Below are 22,376 nucleotides of genomic sequence, written 5' to 3'. Positions count from 1 at the left end.
TAGGTGCTTTTAACATAGCCTTTCCTCCTAACCATGGCTGTCTGGTGTGCAGCATGCATTGTTCTTGCCTTAGGACTTCTTGACATCTGTTTAGACCCGTCTATTGGTCAAGTTCTCCCACGGCTCTGAGAGAATGCTCTTGAACCCTGTAAAGAATTTCACTTGTATTGGTTTAATAAAAACACTGATTGGCTAGTAGCTAGGCTGGAAGTATAGGCGGGATAACCAGACTAGGAGAATTCTGGGAAGAGGAAAGGCTCAGTCTGCAGTCGCCTCCCAGATGCAGAAGAAGCAAGATGAAATGCTGCACTGAGAAAAGGTACCAAGTCATATGGCTAAACATAGATAAGAATTACTGGTTAATTTAAGTTTCAATACGGGTTAATTTAAGTTTTAAGAGCTAATTAATAATAAGCCTGAGCTATTAGGCCAAACAGTTTATAATTACTATAAACCTTTGTGTGTTTTGTTGGGACGGAGTGGCTGCGGGACTGAGCAGGACAGAAACTTCTATCTACATCCCATTATAATTCCTGTTTCTCCTCTGCTAGTCCGAGGTAAGACCTTTATACCCCACAGGCCCAGTATTTGGGCTTCACCCTAAGCTTTAGCTGCTTCCTAGAAATCTCCGTGGTGTGGGAGCTCCACCAAACTCCAGGAAGATTACAGGTTGCTAAGCCAGCATTGGGTCACCCTACAGAGGCTTAGAATGAAAGGCTCGGTCCAGTTTTTGCCCTCTAGGCACATGGAGGGGGAGGAGGAGATGTCATGGTAACAGAATGACCACAACAGTACCATCAAGTTGAGTAAAGCTTTTAATAAAACAGTCCTGTCCTTTACCAACACCTGCAGACTCTCTGTTGAAGCAGTAGCAAAGGCGGCTGTAGCAAGAGCTCAGAAGACAAGGCAATATTGGAAGGTTGTTTTTAAACAGGTTAAAAATATAAATGTAGACAATCTGTTTATATATTTCTTTCAGAAATAACCCCTCCCCCTCCCAGGTGAAAGGAAATATTGCACTTTCTGCTCCCGTGACTAAGGTGACACAGGGTTCCGGAGGAACCTTTCAAGATTATCAGGAACATGGGGGTAAGGGCCACTGACCTAACTGCATAGGAGGAGGCAGCCTGCCCGCCCGCCAGTGGAGCGCTCCTCATCCAGTGACAAGTGCTGCTCCAGACTGCAGCCAGGCGGGGAGCTGTCTGTGCACTGAGCCCTCCCCTGCAGCAGGGCCTGCAGCACAGGCAGCTTCATCCGCCTCTGCCGCCATCCTACTCACAGTGGCCATGGCCTCTCTAGGGATGAGGACTGAGCTGGGACAAAGGCCCGGAAAGGCTGTCCCAGTGCTATGCCTAAGACCCCTACACTGGGGAAGCTACAGGCACACTGAGGATAGGGATGGCCACCCTCAGCACTCACATCCACACAGGAAGGCTAGAGGAAATCTGAACCTAAAGTCTATGGGAATGTGCACGTCAACAACTCGGGAACACCAGGACTTGGTCAGTGGCCCTTTCCAAAAGCCATTCTCCGCTTCCCAAACCACCTCCCTTCCCATGTGGACCATTATGGGGGCCAGAGGCCATTCAGGAATTGTCCACCACTTGGTGGGGCAGTGTAACAGAGGAGCCGTTGGGGAAGGCGGCTGGCCTGTCCTTCCCCTTCAGGAAAAAGGTCAGGAGCTCCCCTTTGCCCTTCACAAAGATGGGGCCTCGCCTCACAAAGCGGAAGCCATACTCGCGAAGGATGACCTGCGTTTCTTCTACCACCTGCACGTGGAGAACAGACAAGGTTAGGGAAGAGGAAGCCAAGACTGGTGGGTGTAGTGGTTAGGGCTGACGGCCTAGATGGTGCTGCTGCTTTAGTACTGTGCAGATAGCGAGAACCGTGGCCATTTTAGGTCACTAGCTTCAGTTGCATGTGGACTTTGTACCAAAGGGCAAGCTCTTGTTCACGCACAACTCCTAGTATTAAATGGACCAAAGCCTTCTCCCCTTCTGTTAAGGCTCTAGAGGCGTGGCCCTGCAGCACTGCCAACTTTGACCTGTGGCCCACAGGCCAGGGCCAGTAGTGTACGGCAAAGCACACGGACTTCTCCTTTAGTTGTATGCCCTGCATTCAACACATGCTCATTCTGGTGCCAAACATACCTGGATGTTGCCCATGACCCCTGTGGATTCCATTCTGCTGGCTACATTGACAGTGTTGCCCCAGATGTCATAGTGTGGTTTCCGGGCTCCGATGACTCCAGCCAGAACCCCGCCTTTGTTCATGCCTGGAACAGAGAGGAGCATGGCCACAAGCAAGCTTGCATTAGCCTCACAAAAGCTACCCATTTCTCTTTCAGAGATGATCACCTGACCCCCACAGGGCTCCTGATCATATAGCACCTATATTCCTTATTGAAAGTTGCCTTTCTAAAGTGAAAGCCCTTGCGAAAAGTCCTGCCCAGCTGTGTGTCATGCTAATACTCCGGACTGTAGCGGCCAGCTTCTCAGTGACTTCCAACTTGTACAGACTCACAGAAGCAGTTGAGCTGCTCCTCACACTGCCGTATTGCAATGCCTGACTCTGAAGGGAGGCTGGGCTGCCCTTCGAACCTTAGCCATGGGTCTAGCTTGACTGTTCCTCAAAGAGAACAGGACTAAAGGTCATTGGGTCCCCTCTAGCTCTGTTAGTGTGATTTCCCCACCAGTCTGCCGTTACCTTTTAAGTCTGGTCTGCTGAGTACCCCAGCGCTGCTGGCGCCCTTACCTATGCGCAACATGAAGTTGTTGAATGACTGGTTGTTGATGTTTGTGAGCGTGTCCTTCATGGCTAACGCAAAGTCAGCCAGGTCAGCCAGGTGCTGCCAGCGCTCCTTGTCTGACTTCTCCTCCTGTGTGGAAAAGTGATAACACTGTTAGAACCATCCAGAAGCCATGAGCATTTAGGCAGAGCTGTTACAGGACGGATATAAGGGAGCAGGCTTTTGTTCCTCTCCAAAAGGAGTTAGCAATGTCTTTAGGGCTAGCACGTCACCACTGCAGAGTCCATACATCTGTGTAAGGCAAAGACTGAGGCCCTGTCTCGCTGTCACTTCCTGTGTCTGTGTGACTAACAAGGTTACGGTTTGAGTCTGGGCCTGCCTTACTCCTCAGGATCATAAGCGTGGTGAGCTACCTTCAGCGTGCATTACATAACCCAGAAAGTGGAGACGGGAAGGAAAACTAGATGGTGACTTAAGAGCAGTGCTTGGCCCCACAAGTTCCTTTTCTGGGTTAGAAGTCACAGCGGGCTCCATGGGTCTACAGTCACAGCGGCTGAGAGTTTCCAGGGCTCCCCTAGGCATCCACTGCCCCAGAACTGACAGTTCTTAAACAGTATGAGGCATTGTGGGAATGAGCCCTTTGCACCTAATTCCCATTTCCCACGGGCTGAGGCAGGCTGCCTGGCCCTGACACTGCTGCCATCTCTACCTTGCTGGAGCTCGTAAAGCCATTGGTATTGACATCTGGGGTGACTCCAGAAGCTGCCATATAGGTGCTGCCAATGGTTTTGATCTTGGTGATGACCCGGAATTTGGGGTTGTCCAGGAGCTGAGGACAGAATTAATAGTCAAGGGAAGAGGAGTGAGTTCACATCAAATTCGTCTGTTTTACAAGGATCAACAACACATCTAAAAGACACTTTCCTATACCGGCTTTAGTCATTCCATGCTACCTTGGCACACTATCCTCAGCCTCAATTTCCATATCTTAGTGTCAGTGGATAGTCTCCTTAGGTGATGGAGCACCTAAGAAGTGTCCAGTCAATGTTAAGGGTTTGCAGGTAGGAGGAATGGAAGTCCTTAATCCCGTGCAACTTGCCAGGGCTGTCCCAGGATCCTGCCTCACCCCTCAGGCTCGTCAGTACTGGATGCTGCAGAGGTGCAATTACTATAAAGTCTCCTGTGGGAAATGAAGCCAGCCTAGCATAGCTTGCTTCTTTGACTCGTGCAGAAGGTCTTGGGCTGTAATAAAAGGACACTCACGGAGTCAAAATCAGAGATGATCTCATTGAGGAAGCGTAGACACTCGATCCCACCATTATTGATGCTCTCCTCGGTGTAGAAGTCAGCAAAGTTTGGCAGGGAGGCAAACATGACTCCAATCTCGTCATAAGACTGGCTGTACAGCTCCTGAAAAGAGGCAGGGCCAGGCTAGGGCAAAGCACTCGCTGTACAATTGTGAGGACCAGAGTCAGTGTGCCGGAAGTTAGTGGCAGATCAGAATACAGTGGGCCTGGGTTCAACAAGAGACCGTCCATCCATATTTAGGGGGCAAAGCAGTAAAGGAAAACAGCCACTGTAGAGGCCTCCGTATGAACACATACCACAGACACACACAACAAATAAAGGCAGGGCGTAATCATGCAAGGGACAGCTGCCTGATAGGACAACATACAGGAAACCTGTCCGTCATCCTCACATATGGCCCAACTTTGAGTAATTAGCAAAAAGCTCGTTCCCACAACGAATGAAAAGATTTCCTAGCCCTTGTGACAGCCCGGTGTGCTAGCTAGTTTGATATCAACTGGAGTCATTTGGGAAACAGGAACCTCAACTGAAAAAATGCCCCTTCCCAGACTGGCCTGTGTGTAAACCTGGACTGTTATTTCCTTGATTGACATCTCAGCTCACTGTGGACTGTGCTGTCCCCGGGGAGGTTGTCTTGGGTGCTATAAGAAAGCAGGCTGAGTTAAGACAGGAGCACTCCTCCATGGCCTTTGCATCAGTGCCTGCCTCCGGGTTCCTGCCCTGACTTCCCTGCAAGTCTAAGATGAAGCGAAGCCTTGCTTTTCTCCATCCCAATAACAGAGCCTTCTCCTGGAGGGTCCGTTGGGGGTGAGCTGCCTTGGTTTGTGGTCTTGACGAAAGGGGCACTCTGGTTCTGAAGTGGGGTCCCAGAGATGCAGCATAGCAGCGGAGCCCTTTAGACGAGACCCTGGGAAAGTGGTTAGGTCCATCCACAGCTGGACTTCAGCCCCACTTCTCAAGGACCGGGATCCACGTGTGCAGAAAGAATGGGCTCAATGGGACACCCTCTAACCTCGTCTCTCTTCTTGGACCCCAGGAAATGGCGGGCCACGTGCTCAGGCAGCATGTTGGTGACCAAGGCCTCGTTCCAACGTCGCATCTCATAGACACGTTCTTTCTGGTCATGGACCTCGATCTTCCACAAGAACAGTGTTCGTGCCAGTTTTTCCACCTGCAGGCAGAGGTCTGGTGAGGTGTGCTCGAAAGCCAGCCGTCCAATGGAAATTTACAACAGGGTTTTGAATGTTGTGCATGGCAAAACGGGAAGGAGAGTAGCTAAATGGCAAAAGAGCAGGGAGGAGTCACCAAATCAACACGGCATCCCAGCTGCAGTGAGAGCCTGGGCCTCTTGGTACAACGGAGACCCAAGAGGCCTTTCGTGTGTGGGGGGTTCTCCTGAGACTAACAGGTTTTGCAGATCTGGGGAGGGGCAGAGAGGGCCCTCCCAGAACCAAGTGGCATTTCCATTCCTATCTGCTCCATTTATGAAGTGGCTTAGGGATTCTGCACTTTCCCAGTAAACCACCGGGGGGCATCCCCTACCTGTCTTTGTATGGACACTTCATCTTGACTAAACAAAAACTTCCTTAGCTCCTTTCCCTTTTTCTTCTGAGCCTGAGGTTCGCGCATCATGCCAGGGTGAGTGTAGAGGCCCTGAACCCTGCCTAAGGAACAGCTCTCCATCCCGGAGGAGAGAGGAAGAAAGCAGAGCACCACAGAGCTAGGGCTTCCCCTGTGCTGTGTGTGATAGGTGAAGAAACTGCTTCTGAGTCCTGGGACAGCATGGTGGGAGGCATTGAGCACAGGAGGAGAGGGTGTGTGGCACTCACGTGGCGGGAGAAGTAGTAAAAGCTCAGCATCATGACGAACATCATCACAGTCATTGAGTACTTGGAAGGCACCAGGGGTGGCCTGCTGGACAGACAGGAACACGTGACGAGTGCCTTTGCCACCCTCCAGCAGGCCTATGCTGTCGCTGTGGCCATCAGACGCTCCCGCCACCACCTCAGTTCCTCTCACAGTCCAGCTTCCCCAGCCACAGGCCATTCCCATTCAGCCGCCCCTTGGATGCTGTGGGACCACCGCACACCTGACACATCCAAGGAGTAGCTACTACTGTGTAGTGTTTTGGAGAAAGGAAAGACTAATACACAGTGCAATGGGACCCGGGTACAGTCTCTCTGCAGTGTTTTTCCAACTTTGACCATAGTTCTGTGTGGAGTTATAGTTAACTCCCATCACTGGATACAGCTTTGTTATACGGAAAGACAATTTTATCTGTGACTACCAGTATCATTTGGGACATTATTGCAGGTATACATATATACACGCTATATGTATATATACATACTATACACGCACAATTTTTCTAAGATGTATGTAGAAGTAGAGTTTCTGGGCCATAGGTTTCAGATGGTTCTGTTTGAGACAGTGTCCTAGGCTGGCCTTGAACTCCTGACGTCCTGCCTCTACTTATGATTACCACCACTTCCAGTTTATGCAGAAGCCAAAGCTTTGTCCATGCTAAGTGAGTATTCTACAAACTGAGCTGCATCTCCAATCCCATAGGTCTATTCTCAACCAAATCCAAGCTGTTTTCTAAATGGTTAGAACAGTGTAGACCATTACCAAAGAGTATATGAGTTCACATTGATCTAATAGCATATTGACTTTGAAAAGTTGGCTAAATTGGTAAGAGTATATAGTGACAGTGTTTTATAACTTTGGTTTATTTGTTGTTGTTTTGCTTTTTTGCTGCTTATCTAGATGCCCTTCACTGGTGTCCCTTTAGAGACCCCCACCCCACCAAGACAGGGTTTCTCTGTAGCCCTGACTGTCCTGGAGCTCACCATATATAGACCAGGCTGGCCTCAAATTCACAGAGACCCACTTTCCTCTGCCTCCCAAGGGCTGGGATTTCAAGCGTGTGCCACCATCACCCAGCCATTTAAGCTTATTTAATGAAGGGCATATTCAAGTCTCCTACTCATCCTCCATAACTACTGTCTTTAAAAAAATAAATCTCCTTGGGGGCTGTAGAGATGGCTCAGTAGTTAAGAGCACTGGCTGCTCCTCCAGAGGTCCTGAGTTCAATTCCCAGCAACCACATGGTGGTTCACAACCATCTATAGTGGGATCTGGCACCCTCTTCCGGCATGCAGGCAGAACACTGTATACGTAATAAACCTTTTTTAAAAATCTGAAAAAAAAAATCACTGAACCATAAAAGTCTAAAGCATTAAGATGCATCTGAAAGAACATGGATGCTCTCAGAAGGTAAGACAACTCAGGAAAACCAATCTGCACCTCACTCCACAAAGCAAAGGGGAGTGCCCATTGCTGCAGGTAGGAACCCAGGTCTTAATTGCAACATAGCCCTCTTTCCTTATTTCCCTGCCAGCGGCCATCCACTTAACCGCCAGCCAGGTCTACACTGGACACAGCCTCTGTCCAGCAGTTCCTAACTGTGTACTGAGACCATGTGCCTGAGGAAGAGTGTGACGCTGGAGTACCGCCCTGTTACAGTTACCGTCTTGAAGGGCGGCTAGGAATGCTGACTGAGGAAATGCAGTGACTCTTACCTGTCCGTGCCATTGAGCCCAGGGGCGGACAATACCTGCATCTTCTCCAAGGCCACCACAGGAGAGCTGTTGGGCAGGTAAAAGCACATTCAAGCCACATCTGGACGCGGGAAACATACTCCAAACATTTACTCCCTGAGATGGAAAGGCCCACCTCCCCACTACCAGTGCGTGCCTGTGTGAAGCCCCGAATCCTATTACCCGTTCGCTTCTCTGAGGAACCTGAGGTAGAAAGCCACCTCAGCACAGGCACAAGACCTTGACATGGGCGGGGCCTGGGGGTGTGTGAGAGGAAGGTGACCACGCACACCCTCCCTCGGGCTTCATCTTACTCCTGTTCCTGAAAGCGCTTGCGGTCGTATTCATCGAAGACCGGACACCAGGCATACAGGTTGATGGCAGTCACGGCGCCTGTGACGAGCAGCATGAGTGTCAGCTTCACCATGTGGCTGACCTGCACCAGCATGATGGTGGCGATGAGGGACAGCACAGCAACGTAGTTGTAGTACTTGGGGTTCTCCATACAGCCACCATCCAGCTCCATCCCGGTGGTCACGTTGTAAGGTCCCATGTAGTACTGGAGACAGCTAAGCTGGAGGCCAGGATGGGAGGGAGACATCAGTGGCAGGTCAGAGGGCCCTGTGGTGGTAGTGACAGTGCCCTCAGGAGAGAGGACGTCTGCCAGGGAGTCAGCATACACTATATACTGTTAGCACTGCCCCTACTGTCCAGAAAACCCCCAGACAATTAGCAAATGGTGAAAGGAGACCCCGGAGCCAGATCTCCAGCCTCCATGCTTTCCCCTTCGCGCCTGCTGCAAGAGAAGCTGTATGGCCAGTCAGAGCTCTGGTGACAACTATTCTACCTCCAAATTGTCCCTACCTTCTGGGGCCTGCTCACTCTTTACCCTACTGGTCCACCATAGTCAACGGAAAATGTGCCCATACGCCAGCTAAGCACCTCTGTGTAAGCTGCAGCTCCACAGCTTTGGGTAAGGACTTGGCATGTAGTGCTTGGGTGTCTACGTCACGTGTCTCCTGATAAGAGGGATCAGGGACTTGATCCCGCGTGGTGGACATCATGCCACCCAGAGACTTGCTGTCCCGACCAGGTAGGGGTCCGGTTGTAGACCTACAACTTTTCACTTCCCTTACTTCCAGAGAAAGTTTCTAGGCCATTTTTACTCCTGTGCTTAAGTCGTTAAGTAACAATATTCTTGAGAAGGATTTCCGAGAGTACATACAGTATTACCCAGCTTGAACAACCCATGACAACTGTGAACAGTGGCAGTACCTGCCCCCTTCCCTTACAAGGCATCTGGCTTCCTTCTTATGGGACCCTAGCTCTCCATGAACTGAGGAGAACAGAAGATGATTTGTCTCCCCAGAGCCACACGGGCTCTGTGAGTCTGTTCCTGCTCAGCCACCTCTGGGAATATAAGAGGTCTACGTGATGAAACGGCTCATATCCTCAACCCAGTGGGTACCTAACACTGGCTACACTTCAAGGGACACGCCCCAGGAATGCTCTTATTGGACCCCTTAATCCCTGTGATGGAGGAAGACATCTGAGGCCTGGCCTCCTGGGGGGAGGGGGTTGTGCGCCAGTGTACATACCCAAGATGCATGTGCTTCTAGAAGCCAGAACAATCTCCTGATGTTCCTCAGGTGCCATCCACACAGGGTCTCCCACAGGCCCAGGACAACTCAAGAACTAAGCTGGCTAGCCAGTGAACCCCAGAGATCCCCATCTTCACCTCTCCATCACTGGGACTAGAAGCACACACCATGCCTGGCTTTTTTCACATGCATTCTGGGAATGAAACTCAGGTCCCAAGCAATTTACCAACTGAGCCATCTCCCAGCCTCTAGAACTGCTTCAGTTTTTGACTTTGTTAATGACTGTGTGACCTAAAACAAATAAACAAACCTCTCTGAACTTTAATTCCTTCGTGTGAAACTGCAGGCCGCGATGTGCCTAGCCAAGGACTGGGAACACTGGAATGTGGGTGAGGGTACTACAAGGACCTAGGTTAGTCTCAGAAGTTGTCTGAAGACCCTCTCTCTCCACCCGGCTGGGATGTGCAGGGTCGGATTCATCACTTGAATGAATGCTGCCAGTGCACAGCTCCTACCCCCTTGTTTTTAATGCCCCCTCCACAAAGAAGCAAAAGCTCACCATGTCCACCACATTGGCCATAACCAGAATGAAGATGGCTAACATGGCCCAGGTGTTCCTGGCCCAGCGGGTCCGGTCAATCCAAGATGAGAAGGCCACAAGCTTCTTAGGAAACGCCTAGAAGAAATGGGATTTCAAGGGCTTGAGCCTCCACCCCATGCCCTGAAGACACGACTGGCTGCTCCCCTGCTCTGGTCCCAGAAACCCAAAAGGCCATGCTTTGCTCGTGAGTCCCCAACACTGAGGGAGGGAGTTGAAGTGTGCAAATCCTCGAGTTATCTGTACAGCCCTAGGCCTCCAGCTCATAGCTCCTGGCTAGCAGAATGTGTGGGCCGCACCCCAGGCAAGCCAGGGTCAGGGACAGCATGCAGGGTTAGCCACCTGCCTAGCCACCTCCCTCTTCCTTTTCCTGGTCAGTATACCTAATTCCCCAGGTTACCTGGCAAGTAGCCTGCTAGACTGATTTCCTTAAAGCATTGCTTCCCCTTTGTTATTCTGACCAAAACCTGCCTGGCACTTGAGTGCCCATAGAAGTCTCCATCTCTTTAGCTGGCTTTTGAGGTCCAGTTGAAGCGGGGCTGCCCCAGACTGTCTTACTAGTGCTTAATCGTGGCCCACAAGATCCCAGGCTATAGAATGGATGGCGGGGATGGGGAAATGTCTGGTCTTGCAAGTCTGTCAGGAGTGGACCAGAAGCCCAACTCCATCATTTACACAGAGTCCCACTCTCTAGAGACTAGAAGGTTCTGAGCTCAACCGAAGAGCACCTCTTACCCTGGGAAAGATGGCCGCCAGCGAGCAGATGGTCAAGGTCAAAAGCAGAACCTCCCCAACCACGAAGGTCACGTAGTTTGTCATCAGCCTGGGACAAAGAGAAGGTGACTGGGGAGTACAGAGGCCAGCTAAGCACAAGCCTGAGACTGGCAGCTCCTATGTGACACCAGGGAACTGCTGTTGCTGGCCCAGCAAGCAGAGAGGAATGCCAACCAAGGGTGGGGCCTGGGAATGCACCACCCTTTAGCTGCTAACTGTCCACTGGGGCTTCTCCGGAGGCCAGGAGGGTCAGAGATGCCCTGGAAATAGCTCAGTTAGAGCCTGGGAAGGGAGTCTTGGGAATGACCATCAGCCCCAAAGCTAGGGTGAAAACCGTAAAGAATAGAACACAGACGCCGCACCGAGGCTGCTAACGTGACCTCTGACTGCACAGAGCCCAGGGAACGAGTTCTTCTCACATCCCTTTCTCCCTCCACTCTGGGAAGTCCGTCCCCTCCAGATCCTTCTATCCATTCCCATTTCACTCCTCCATGGAGAACACTCTTGCCAAGGGCTCCAGAAACTCAGGTTGCAATTCCAGTATCCAACTCAGGGTCACCTTTTACGTTTCTCACTTGGTTTGGGGAATCCCTTCAGTCCCTGTGATTTCTCTCGCCACACACACACACACACACACACACACACACGACTTAACTGGCTTTTCCGCCCACTCACTCTCCGTTCATGATTTCCGAGAGCCTTGTGCTCCCAATGTGCTCTGTGTGGGTAGCTCTCAAGTTTGAACCACCAGCCTCTCCCTGAGCCCCAGACTAGATAACTCAGCTGCCTCAAGGGCGGTGCCACACAGGCAACTCAAACTCCCGGTCCCTGCTGCTCTGGTACGTACGCTTCCTCCTCCTATGTTCTCAGCCTTGGTTAACGCAACTGCATCCTGGCCATTGCTCAAGTAGAAAAGAAGCCCTGGAGATGTCCTTGCCTCAGCCCTTTCAGGCTCCACAACAAATCTGCCAGTGACTCCTCCAATCTGTCCCCAGAATCTAGCCATTAATAATATTCAGTGCCTAACCCCTCATCCTCACCTTCTCTAACTCTGCCTGGCCCAAATCACTATCGGTTACCTCAGCCACCAACATCTCTTAGCCTAGTCTCCGATTCCGTCTTGCACACTGGCCTGTTCTGGCACAGCCAGGGGGTCCCCTTCTCAAGTCTGTGTCCTGTGGTAGCTCTCCACCAGCCTCTGTGTCCGAGAATATGAACTGTGCCAGCTCTCTACCCTAACCCTGTCACCGTCCTGCAACACCCTGGCTACCAGCACCATCCCCTCACTATGCCTTGAGAGGCCAGGCCCACGGCTGCCTCTGTGCCTGCCTGAGGTAAGTGTCCCCAGAGAGCTCAAGGCTCACTCCCCAGTCCTTCAGGACTCCGCTGAAAATGCCACCTTGCCAGCGAGGTCTCCTGTGACCACCCTACAAAAGCATACACACCAAACTCCCCGCAGGCCCTGTCCCCCTCCTCGCTTTACCTCACGCTCATCATGCAGTAAGCGTGCTTTCATGTTTAATGTTCACTCCGGCTCCCACCACCACCCCCGTGAGGTGCAACCTTCACAAGAACTTGCTTCCTGCCAGGTCCCCAGGCCCAACACAGCATGTGTAAACGGCATGGCTCTCATCTCACAACGGTCTCGAGAGCCATTCAGGGTGGGTCACCTCACTCGGGAGATGAGCAAACGGGTGCTAAGCGTGACTTTGGGATCTGCCATTGTCCTGCTTACAGAACCTTGGACCCTGCAGCCAAGTCCCAAAGGTCTTGACAGCTCCTCAAGCTAATCCAAGGAGGGCCCCACCATCACTCTGCCGCAGCTGCTGGAGTCTGCAGAAGGGAGGTGCTGGCTTGTCCCCTGAGGCCAGGAAGGTGATAATGAACCTTCAGGCAGGGCTTCCACAGCCCAGCTGACTCTGGAATACCCTGCCTCACCCCAGAGGACCTGCCACTGACGTCAGTTTGTGGCTAGAGCCTAAACGCTAGTTTCCCAAAGATGAGCCACGAAAGGAAAGTCGGTGTGCTCTCTCTGACTGAAGCTGAGGTAATATCCCCATTCTTGTCCCCAGAAGCTCTCTAGGAGCCATCTAGCCATGCTCTCTATCCTGGATGGGCACGCACCAGCTTTCCCGGCCCTGCCCAGATCCCTTCTGGGCTTGGTTGCTGCTGTGGAATCCGGGCAGGGGTCAGGGAAAGAGACAAGGCCAAAGGTGCCTGCCCCTGACACTGCTGCCGCCCCTCGCCCAGCTCCCTCTCCTGGCCTGTCAGCCTCATCCTAAACTTCCTCACCAGGGGTCAATAAGTATCTCCACCATGGCGGTGCAGAAGAGGACCACGCAGGAGCAGCTGAAGGCCGCCCCACTCTGCTTCTCCTTCTCCACCGAGTAGCGCGTTTCCATCTCTGGGTCCATGAACCGCATGGTTAGGAGGAACGTATTTCTCTTCTTCACCCTGCCGTGGAAGCAAGCCCTGTGACCCAGGTGCCTCACCTGCCACGGCGGCTGGGATGGGGCCCGGTTTCAGAGAACTGTTCCCTGCACTGCGTAAGGACCAGTGAGGGGCGGCAGTCGAGGTCTCGGCAGCGACCACTTACACCTGGGCAGACTCCCGCTCCAGCAGGGCCTCGTTGAGCAGCTGGTTCAGTTCGTGCTCATCCTCAGAGGCGTCCACCACACGGTCCGCCAGATCCTGGAGGCGCAGCCTGCGGCGGGGGTTGGGGAACGAGGGGTTGTCGGCCTGGAAGCCAGGGAGGCAGAGTCAGTGGGACAGATGGAACACGTGGGGGGAGAGCATGAGAAAGAGTAATGAAGAGGGGGGCCACACTCCTGAGGACCAAACCCTTTCCTTAGGTTCCACCCTGCCATTGTCTCCTTGGGTCTCTACTAGGAGGTCTGCAAAAGCTGTCCACTAATGGCCGTGCCTTGGGGAACAGCAGCCTGGCTCTGGGGCCAACTTAGCCTGGGCTGGGACAGCTTGATGTTAGATTCCACAAGAATCCTTACATATGGTCGACTTTGGGGTCAGGTATAATCGCAGCCCTGGGACTGGGGGATCAGTCACTAGTGATCTAATGAGAAAGGGCTAGCCGAGCTGGGGCATCCACTACCACTTCCATCCCCATCAGAAAGAGAGTAGCAACTGGGAAACAGAAGCCAGGGTTGGGTTACACAGCCACAGCCCGAGTGGTCACTGCCCAGACCCTTCAGAGCTGTGGGTCCGAAAACACTAGAAGCCAGCACTGAGACTCCTGGTTTGAAACTCAGCATTCCTGCTGGCTGCCTGATCCCAGACCATTTCTCTCCCCTGTAAAATGCTGTGGGTGGCCTGAATGGCAACAAGAGTCTCCTTCCATGGAACACAAGCTAGAGATGAGTGACACCCACTAATGGTTAGGGCATGAAGTCAGAGGCTTCTTAAGCCATGTCAGAGCCAAGCTACATAAGTATGAGTCCCCTTCCTATCAGGAAAATTATTCATAATGAGCTTTTTTGTTTGTTTTTTGTTTTGTTTTGTTTTTCAAGACAGGGTTTCTCTGTGTAGCTTTGGAGGCTGTCCTGGAACTAGCTCTTGTAGACCAGGCTGGCCTCGAACTCACAGAGATCCACTTGCCTCTGCCTCCCGAGTGCTGGGATTAAAGGCATGCACCACCACTGCCTGGCAAAATAAGCTTTTAAAAAATATATAATTTTATTTTATGTGCATTGGTGTTTTTCCTGCATATATGTTTGTGTGAGGGTGTGAGATCTCCAAGAGCTAGAGCTACAGACAGGTGTGAGCTGCCACGTGGGTGCTGGGCAGTGAACCTGAGTCCTCTGAAAGGGTAGCTAGTGCTCTTAGCCACTGAGCCATCTCTCTAGCCCTCCCCCCCCCCCAAATTATTCTAAGGAAAAGCAGCTGGATGGAAGCTCAAGGGAAAGTCAGCTTCTATGAAACGCTGTGTGCCTTCTCCAGCATTTAAAACCTTGGGGACAACTCCTATCTCCTCTCACAGGGACACTGGCAGTGGGGCGACCAGCTTCCAGCCACCAGACCTTTAAGACAGAGATCACCTTAGTCAGTGGGTATGTTTGACAGGTTTCTTAGTAATGGAAGATTTGGGGTTGTCTCCTCATCCTTTGGAGCACATGCCAGCCCTTACTTCCAGGCCTTCGGAGCATAGAACTCACGGGGGGTTACCTACTGAGAGAGGGTGTCTAGATACAAACCCACTCCCAAACAGGCTCCATCCTGCAGAACCCTCACAGACCCGAAATCTACAAGACTGGGGGCTACTCCAGCTAGACGATGCTTCAGGGGCGTGCCCTGGGGGACTTCATTCTCTCACATAACTATCTACACTGCTGAAAAGGAACACCCTGGGCTAGCGGCCTCTACCCTCCTCCCAGCGTAAGTTCCCCTATAGCAACCTGCTGCTGCTCCCCATGTGGCCCTCATCCCCACTCACCTGGGCCTCCTGCTCTTCAGCCTCCTCCGATGTGGAGCCGCTGGCATGGGCGCTCCCATTGGGCTCCTTGGTCTCAATAAGGGCAGGGGAGCTGGGTTTGGAGGATGCCGGCGCGCCATTTGGCAGAGCCTGTCATGGCAAGGAGTGTCCATGAGGCTGCGAAACACTGCCTTCTAGCTACCCCAGCCTGTGGCTGTTCTATTATTGTTCCAGAAACTTCTTCCTACATCTATAGAAGTCTGCTGACCTAGAAATTTCAGCACTCATTTCATCCTCTACGACATTCGTGTTTTACATGCTGTCATTTTCTAATACTCATTGCTATGAATAGTTTTCTAAACAGAGCAAAGACCCAATTGTTCCACCTCCTATTTCTAAGACACTAGCTCGATGGCAGAGCCGAGGCTTCTTTGGTGGGGCCTTGTCAAGTCTGAATAGCTTCCACAAACTTTGGATTAGTGTTTGCCCTTGACAGAGTGAGTCAGACGTGGAAAAGGGGAATAGTGTGCTTGCCAAACTAAGAATTATTTGTTGAGATCTGACTTCTTGGAACCCACATTTTCATGAGGAAAGGCAGACAATGGCAAAATAGGTCAGAGAAGTAGGCAGTCATAAGAACATGGAAGAGAGTAAGAAAGAGACTATGGGGACTGCTGGGAAGTCCAGCCGGAAATAGGGTCGTGGGGGAGTCACTATGAAGATGCCGTTTCAAAATAGACCCCAAGGAGCATTCAAAAAAGTGGGGTAGAATTACAGGAAGACTGAACGGCTAGCAGCAGGCTGTGCTCAAGGATGTGAGACAGCCAACAGGTCATCACTGCTGGAGCAGGATAAGCAGAGGGGAGAATGTGGCAGAGCCCATGCTGGGGCCAGGCCCAGGGCAGGTCCCCAAGGACACCGCTACTGCTTTTGTCCTGTTCCGTCTTCATTACCTAGCCTTGGCTCTCCTTTTCCTTCGTGGCCAGCCCCACTGCCTCTGCATCTCTGTCCCCCTTGGTGCCCATGTCACCACTGAAGCTTTGGCCACTTCCACACTTCCAGTGGTTGCTCCCTTCTGGATACTGTCATGAGACACACTACAGTCTCCCTCACTCCAGTCTGCACATATGACACTTTTCCCCCGCAGAACCACCTTCTGAACGAAGGTGACTGGGGACCCAGACTCATTTTTCACACTGCTCTACCTCTTGTTATGGTCAACTACCAGCCAACCTTTCTATAGCCACTCTGTTTTCATATATTTTTTTTTATTTTTGAGATGTGGGTCTTCCTGTTCAGCCCAGGCTGGCCTTGAACTTGCGGTGTAGCCCAAGCTGGCTTTGAACTCCCGTCTTAGCCTCTTGTATTCTGGGATTGCAGGCGTGTAACACTACACCTGGCTAATTGTTCTCCTCTAAATCTCTCTCCTTCCTCCTCTCTGCCCTCAGGATCTGACGGGGGACTCACCGAGCCATGGAGACCATTTTGGGCTGTTCTCTTCACCTCTGGCTTGGAGGCAATGACGAGGTAGGTCTCGATGCCTTTCTCATCTAGGTATTCACAGCGACTGCCCCCGTCACCGGGCTCTACGTCAAACTCCCCCTTCAGGCAGTCCATGGTGCTCTGGGAGATGTGCACGCGCCTGCAGTACAGTGAGAGACCCTGCGCCTGCACCAGAGGTAGCGTTTGCCTGCCCCAGAGACAGGCAGCAGACTACGTAGCACTGGCTGATGCTGGGACCACACCACCCAGGGCGTGTGTGGTAGCGAGCAGGGAGTAGACCTGCTGCTAACTAGCTGTGTGGGCAGCATGGTGTCCACTGCTCTGAGCTTCAGTCCTATTGGTTGTTGAACTCTTGGAATTGCAGGGTAATTTTCTCTCCTGGCTATCTAGGAATCAGATCTGATGTCTCTGGTCTCTGCAGGTACCTGCATACCATGCGTGCACACCCACAGACTAATAAAAAAGAAATCTTTCAAGGAGAAAATGATATACCAAATTTCAACCCCAGCTCTGAACTCTAACTTCAAGAACTGGATTCTCTCCACCTTGCCTCCCCTGCTGCCACGGGGACTAAAAGTCACACAGTCACTAAGGAGAGAACAGGAACCGTCTCTAATGAGGCCCCAAGGGCAGGCAGGTGGGCCACGCCCTCCCACAGCCTGCCCAGGGACAGGCGCCTGAGGGTAGTGTCCCAGAGGCTGGCTGCGCTGGTTAGATACTTTTGGTTAACTTCACACCAACCAAGAGTCACCTAGCGATCCCCTAGGTGACAGGCAATTTCAATTGAGCAATTGCCCAGATCAGATTGACCTGTGAAAGAAATGATCTTAACTGATGATTGACGTGGGAGGGTCCAGCCCACTGTGGGCAGCATCATTCCTAGGCAGGTGGCTCTGAACTGTATGAGAAACCCAGCTGAGAGTGAGAAGAGACTAAGCCAATAAACCACCCAGTTTCTGCTTTGCTTCCTACTCTGATTTCCCCTAATGACAAACTGAAAGTGTAAGCCACATAAATCCTTTCTTCTGCAGACGGCTTTTGGGCAAAGTGTTTCATCACCAGAACAGAAGGTAGGGGACACTGCTCCTGGGAGGGATGGAATCTTGGGGCCCCTTGTCCCTCATTAGGGCCATTGCATACATCCAACCCCCCCGGAAGGAGCACTCACCCTGGGATGCCACCAGCCTCCATCTTGTTAGCCACAGTGACATCAGTAGACCACACGTCATACTGCCAACGCTTCTGGCCTAAGACACCACCCAGTACGGTGCCTGTGTGCACCCCTACACGCATGTCCACGCCAGTCTTGGTCTTCTCCCGCACGTACCTACCAGGCACAGAGAGGGGACGCTGGGTAGAACATGGCATCATGAGGTAACCAGCAGCCTTTGCCTTGCAGGCCACCCCCTGGGCTGAGAGGACCTCACATGTCTCCTCTGACTTTTTGCCTGAGCTAAGTGGCCTGCACTGGAGTTAACAGAGCCCAGATTCAGTGCCGACAGGCAGAGATATAGTGACTTCCCCAGGGGACCGCCCATTTCTCTCTTCAGTCCCTTATGCATTCTTGCAGTTCGTGTTTCATTGAGTGTGTGTCTGGTGCGTTCCACAGGCTGCAGATGCAGAGACGAATGAAAACTGCAGCTCGCCCCTTGCCTGAGAACTCCAGGAACAACAAACACAGTTCAGAGATGTGTGTTCAGGTCAAAAAGAAACTACAGACAAATGAGTAACTATGGTTCCTATTGGCACACCAAAGTGCATACCGGGGCATGCTCTCTCAGCATTGAACATATCTGTTATGAAGTCCATGTGGGCATCCAGGCTCTTCGCCCTGCCCCCTGTCCTAAACTTCTCCAGCTCATGGGCTTCCCTTCCCCAGCTTCTCAGTCCTACATACCAAGCTTTTTCCACATGAGCTCTCTTGGTCCTCTCCCCCCGCCTCATCTCCCCCATAGCTAAGTCCAATCTGCTGGCCATGTACTATGTACCACTTTCTCTCCCTGCCCTGGACTCTTCCAGATGCCTCTGGCTCTTCTCTCCCTCCCATCTACAATACAAACCTTCCCCTCCACCATTCTTGGAGTGGTTATGCCCGCTGGAAACCAGAACCAGGATTGAGCCTCCTTCTGTATCTCAGATAGTTCCTCCATGCTGCTGCAAGGCTGGCCACCCCATCCTCCCAGAGGCACCCACTTACGAGATGGCCTCCACCATGGCAAGCCCCATGAGGATGGAGCACACGGCGTGGTCCTCCCGGTAGTCAGGCAGACCACAGATGCAGTAGTAACAGTCCCCCAGGATCTTGATCCTCAGTTGGTGGTATTTCTGGAGGGGGCAAGAGCACGGCTTGTGCTCCCAGCCCCTGGTCATGGAGGAAAGGTCTAGCAGGTGGGGGAAGGCCAGGGAGGGAAAGCCTAGGAGCCATGGACAGGGCTGAGGGTTGCAAACCATGGCAGCGGAGGGGTGGGCACGTTTGGTACTTACAGCCGCCAGCTTGTCAAAGCGGGCAAAGAGTTCGTTGAGGAGCTTCACGAGCTCCTGGGCGCTGCAGGCGGAGGACAGCTGGGTAAAGCCCACAATGTCCGCAAACAGGATGCTGCAGAAGGAGAGGCCATAGGGGGTGAGACTCCAGACAGTGACTCCACCACCCGCTCCTGCTGCAGAAAAATGTCTTACTCAGCTCTAGTTAGTGAAACCCTGGCATGACCTGAACACTGATGCTCATCCCCTGCAGAGACCTCTCCTGGGGCCTGCCTGGTGACCACCACCCCACCTCCCTACAGAGTCCCCTCCTGGGGCCTGCCTGGTGACCACCACCCCACCTCCCTTCCGCCCCTGACTGAAGATCTTTCTAGAATCAGGGGTCCTGGCTCTAGTCTCAGAGCTGGTCCTGAATGGGTAGGTGACCTCCCAAGAACCCCCTTTCCGGGTGACATTTCTCCAGTGACAGGTTGGAGCAGGCAGGCTAACACACGTTTTTTATTCTGCCGTCCACTGGAACAGTCCCTCCCACAGGGCTGAGTTTAGGGGAACCAAGACACAACACTGAGGGCTGGCCTTTTCTCTAGTCCTTGGGAAAACCAGACCCCGTGAAGCAGTGGGCCTCCTTAGCCCATCCTGCCATCAGCGCCTTTACGCCGCCACACCTGACATTCTCGTGCCGGTACATGTACATGGTGTTGAACTGCTGCTGGTCCTTCTGGCTCTCGTCTTTCTTCATGTCCTTCAGCATCTCATCAGCCACGTGCTTCGGCAGGATGGAAAGCATGAGGTTCTCCTGCGAGGAGAAGCACGGGGTTGAAGGGGATATGGCCTGCGCTCCTCCTACAGGGCCAACCGCCATGCTGGTGAGCACGTCAACCAGGAACTACACAGCCTCGCACAGAGGCCCCAACACCCATATGGCAGCAGCCGAAGGCCAGGCTAGGCAATTTCTGACTGTGACGAGGCTCAGTGTCATGACGGCTCTGCGTATCTGACAGGGATAGAAAATGCCCCAGAAGGACTCCAGTTCATCCCATTCCTCTTTCCGTAAGAACTGTGACCACCCCTGTGGCTGCCACCGCAACAGTCTCTCGTTGTTGAGTCCTTTCCACGCCACCCACTGACCCGTCACAAAACAACTGCCAGTTCAGACTCAACCTGATTCAAGACTCGCTAGCAAAAACTCTCCCTGAGCCTCGGATCTCCTGGGGACCCAGGCCAGAATGCCCACTGCAGTGCAGGGTGACACCTGAGGCCCACCAGGCTGAGAATGGTGTCAGTTTGCTAGGAATGGAGACATGGAGACCACCAAAGCGGGAAGCCGAGTACCGTGTGAGGAAATGGTCAAAACCCACCCAGTGAGTCAGGGGTACCCAGGGGTCTTCCCGGAAGTGAGATAAAGCTAGAGTCTTGAAGTCAGGTAAACAAAGGCCTTCCTGAGAGAGAGCCATAAATCCAAAGCAGACGCATGGGGCAGTCCTCCGCAGCTCAAGGACCGGAGAGTATTTTAGCGGCGGTAGAGAGAGAACTGCTTCTCAAGTATTAGGTGGAGACAGGAGTCAGCACACTGGCCTGTGGGCCAAATGTGTTTGCTGTCTGCTTTCCTAAAGTTTTATTGGCATCCGGCCAGGCTCGCTTGTTTACACATTGTTTCCGACTGTCTTCACACTCCAACAAGCGTTGAGTGGTTGCGACAAAGACCATATGCTTGGCAAAGCCAGAAATATTTGCACTCTAACTCTTTCCAGAAAAAAAATCTGTGGCTTGGACATCTGAGGGGATGGCGCCAGCGCTCAAAATACAGAACCATAGAGGAAAACCAGATGTGAAGGAAGAGTTGGGAGCATGACCATACACGTGCCTAGGCTGACGAGCCCCACAAAGCCTCCATGAGGGAGCACCCTGCAGGCGGTGCTTAGGAGAAGCTCTGGAAATCATGGCCAGGGTATTGGCACGGCAAAACATGGGTCAGACTGGGTGGAAGGAAAAGAAGAGGAGACAGTAGACAGAATGAGGCAGGGGAGTAGTCAGAGGAATAAAACAAACAAAAACACTATTCCCCGCCCCCCATCCCTGAGGGGAGAAGAAAAGGCAGGTCTGAGGTAGGGCAATGGGGAAAAGCCACAAGCTAAGGTTTGATAAGATGGGAACTGTGGAGGTCAAAAGACAAGAGACCCAGGGAGCACGGAGAGGAGGACTAGGAGATGAAGTAGGCCAGGCCAGCCTGGGAGAAGTCCAGGCCACAGAAAAGGGCAGAGATGTGACCCAGCTACAGGCAGAGTTTGTAGCTGAACCCCAGTGGCCCAGCAGATCCTGGTGACCAGGCCAGAGTACGCCATGAACTCAGCTGCTGAAAGGCAGGCGCTCATCCCCAGTCAAGGAGCCACCCTGTTCCAGGGTGGTTGGGTCCCGACTCTAGCCTGAAGTGCTTGCTTACAGCCGTGCCGCTATTTTTCCATTTCCACGGCAGCCTTCTCCAGTGTTGAGAACCTCATGGTGGCATCATTACAGTGCAGGAATGAGAAGCCAAAATATCCCCAGTGCGCCCTGCCCTAGCAAAGTTCCCCAGGGCCCTGCAGCCCAGCCAAGCAAGGAAGGCTCAGGTGACCGTGGCACCTGGCATCCCCAACTCCCTGTCAGTGGGGTGGACTCAGAGGAAGTCTGATGCAAAAATGATGGGGAGGGTGGTGTCTGATGGGACCTGGGGACATGATCCAGAAGCTAACTTCATCCTGTTTCACACCTAGGATGGGGTGGGGGAAAGGAGGAGGGGTGAAGAGGGGGAGTGGGGAGATGAGGGTAGATGGGACGGGTGAGGGGGTGAGGGGAGTGTGGTGGGGGGATGTGTTCGGGGGGTGAGGTCGGGATTGTGTCTTTGTCCTTATCTTGTCTTTTGCTTCTAGGTCCTTCGCGTCGGTTCCTTCTTCTCTTCTTTTCTCAGGCTCTTCTCGTTCCTTCTCTTATCATCATCTTCTCCAGGCTCGTTCTGCTGAGGAGAGGGAGAGAGAGGAGAGAGAAGAGGAGAAAGCACCATGACATGTCCACAGACCAAGTTGGGAGCAATTGCCTCAGTTGAGATTCCCTCTTCTACGCGTATGCCCAGGGTTTTTAGAAGTTAATAAAACCAACTATGACCAAGGAAGTCTTGTATTCTAACTGTGTTTTCAGGAACCTCACCAAGAGGGAAGGAAGCTCAGCGGCAATTCGTTGCTAGTTATTCTTTCGTTTCCAGGAATCTTTTCATATTCAAAATGGTTTTCTAATACGGTCTTCAACATTACATCAAAACGATCACCTCCTTTCACTAACCTTGCTATTTTGAACTCTGGTCACC

General features: G+C 52.3%; 1 protein-coding gene across 3 annotated transcripts in view; it reads right to left on the bottom strand.

Moving 5' to 3' along the window:
* Positions 1-1,409: 1,409 nt before the first annotated feature.
* The window catches only part of Adcy3 (adenylate cyclase 3), a 72,858-nt gene continuing 51,891 nt past the window's right edge, over positions 1,410-22,376 (bottom strand). Inside the window, exons 3-21 of one of the 3 annotated variants that reach the window (XM_038319573.1) lie at positions 19,705-19,835; positions 19,043-19,154; positions 18,756-18,883; positions 17,727-17,885; positions 16,523-16,697; positions 15,077-15,205; positions 13,226-13,368; positions 12,922-13,083; positions 10,591-10,678; positions 9,817-9,933; positions 7,971-8,230; positions 7,639-7,704; positions 5,887-5,971; positions 5,070-5,228; positions 4,013-4,159; positions 3,459-3,578; positions 2,755-2,878; positions 2,151-2,275; positions 1,410-1,769 (exon numbers count right to left, since the gene is read on the bottom strand). In XM_038319573.1, coding sequence (XP_038175501.1) covers positions 1,587-1,769; positions 2,151-2,275; positions 2,755-2,878; positions 3,459-3,578; positions 4,013-4,159; positions 5,070-5,228; positions 5,887-5,971; positions 7,639-7,704; positions 7,971-8,230; positions 9,817-9,933; positions 10,591-10,678; positions 12,922-13,083; positions 13,226-13,368; positions 15,077-15,205; positions 16,523-16,697; positions 17,727-17,885; positions 18,756-18,883; positions 19,043-19,154; positions 19,705-19,835 — 2,613 coding nt within the window. In that variant the 3' untranslated portion in view covers positions 1,410-1,586. The remainder of the gene's footprint in view (positions 1,770-2,150; positions 2,276-2,754; positions 2,879-3,458; positions 3,579-4,012; positions 4,160-5,069; positions 5,229-5,886; positions 5,972-7,638; positions 7,705-7,970; positions 8,231-9,816; positions 9,934-10,590; positions 10,679-12,921; positions 13,084-13,225; positions 13,369-15,076; positions 15,206-16,522; positions 16,698-17,726; positions 17,886-18,755; positions 18,884-19,042; positions 19,155-19,704; positions 19,836-22,376) is intronic. The other 2 variants (XM_038319574.1, XM_038319575.1) reach the window with 2 other exon arrangements.

This window comes from Arvicola amphibius, chromosome 2, assembly GCF_903992535.2.
Source record: "Arvicola amphibius chromosome 2, mArvAmp1.2, whole genome shotgun sequence".
In the NCBI taxonomy this organism is placed as follows: domain Eukaryota; kingdom Metazoa; phylum Chordata; class Mammalia; order Rodentia; family Cricetidae; genus Arvicola; species Arvicola amphibius.
This window is presented reverse-complemented; position numbering and strand designations above follow the sequence as displayed.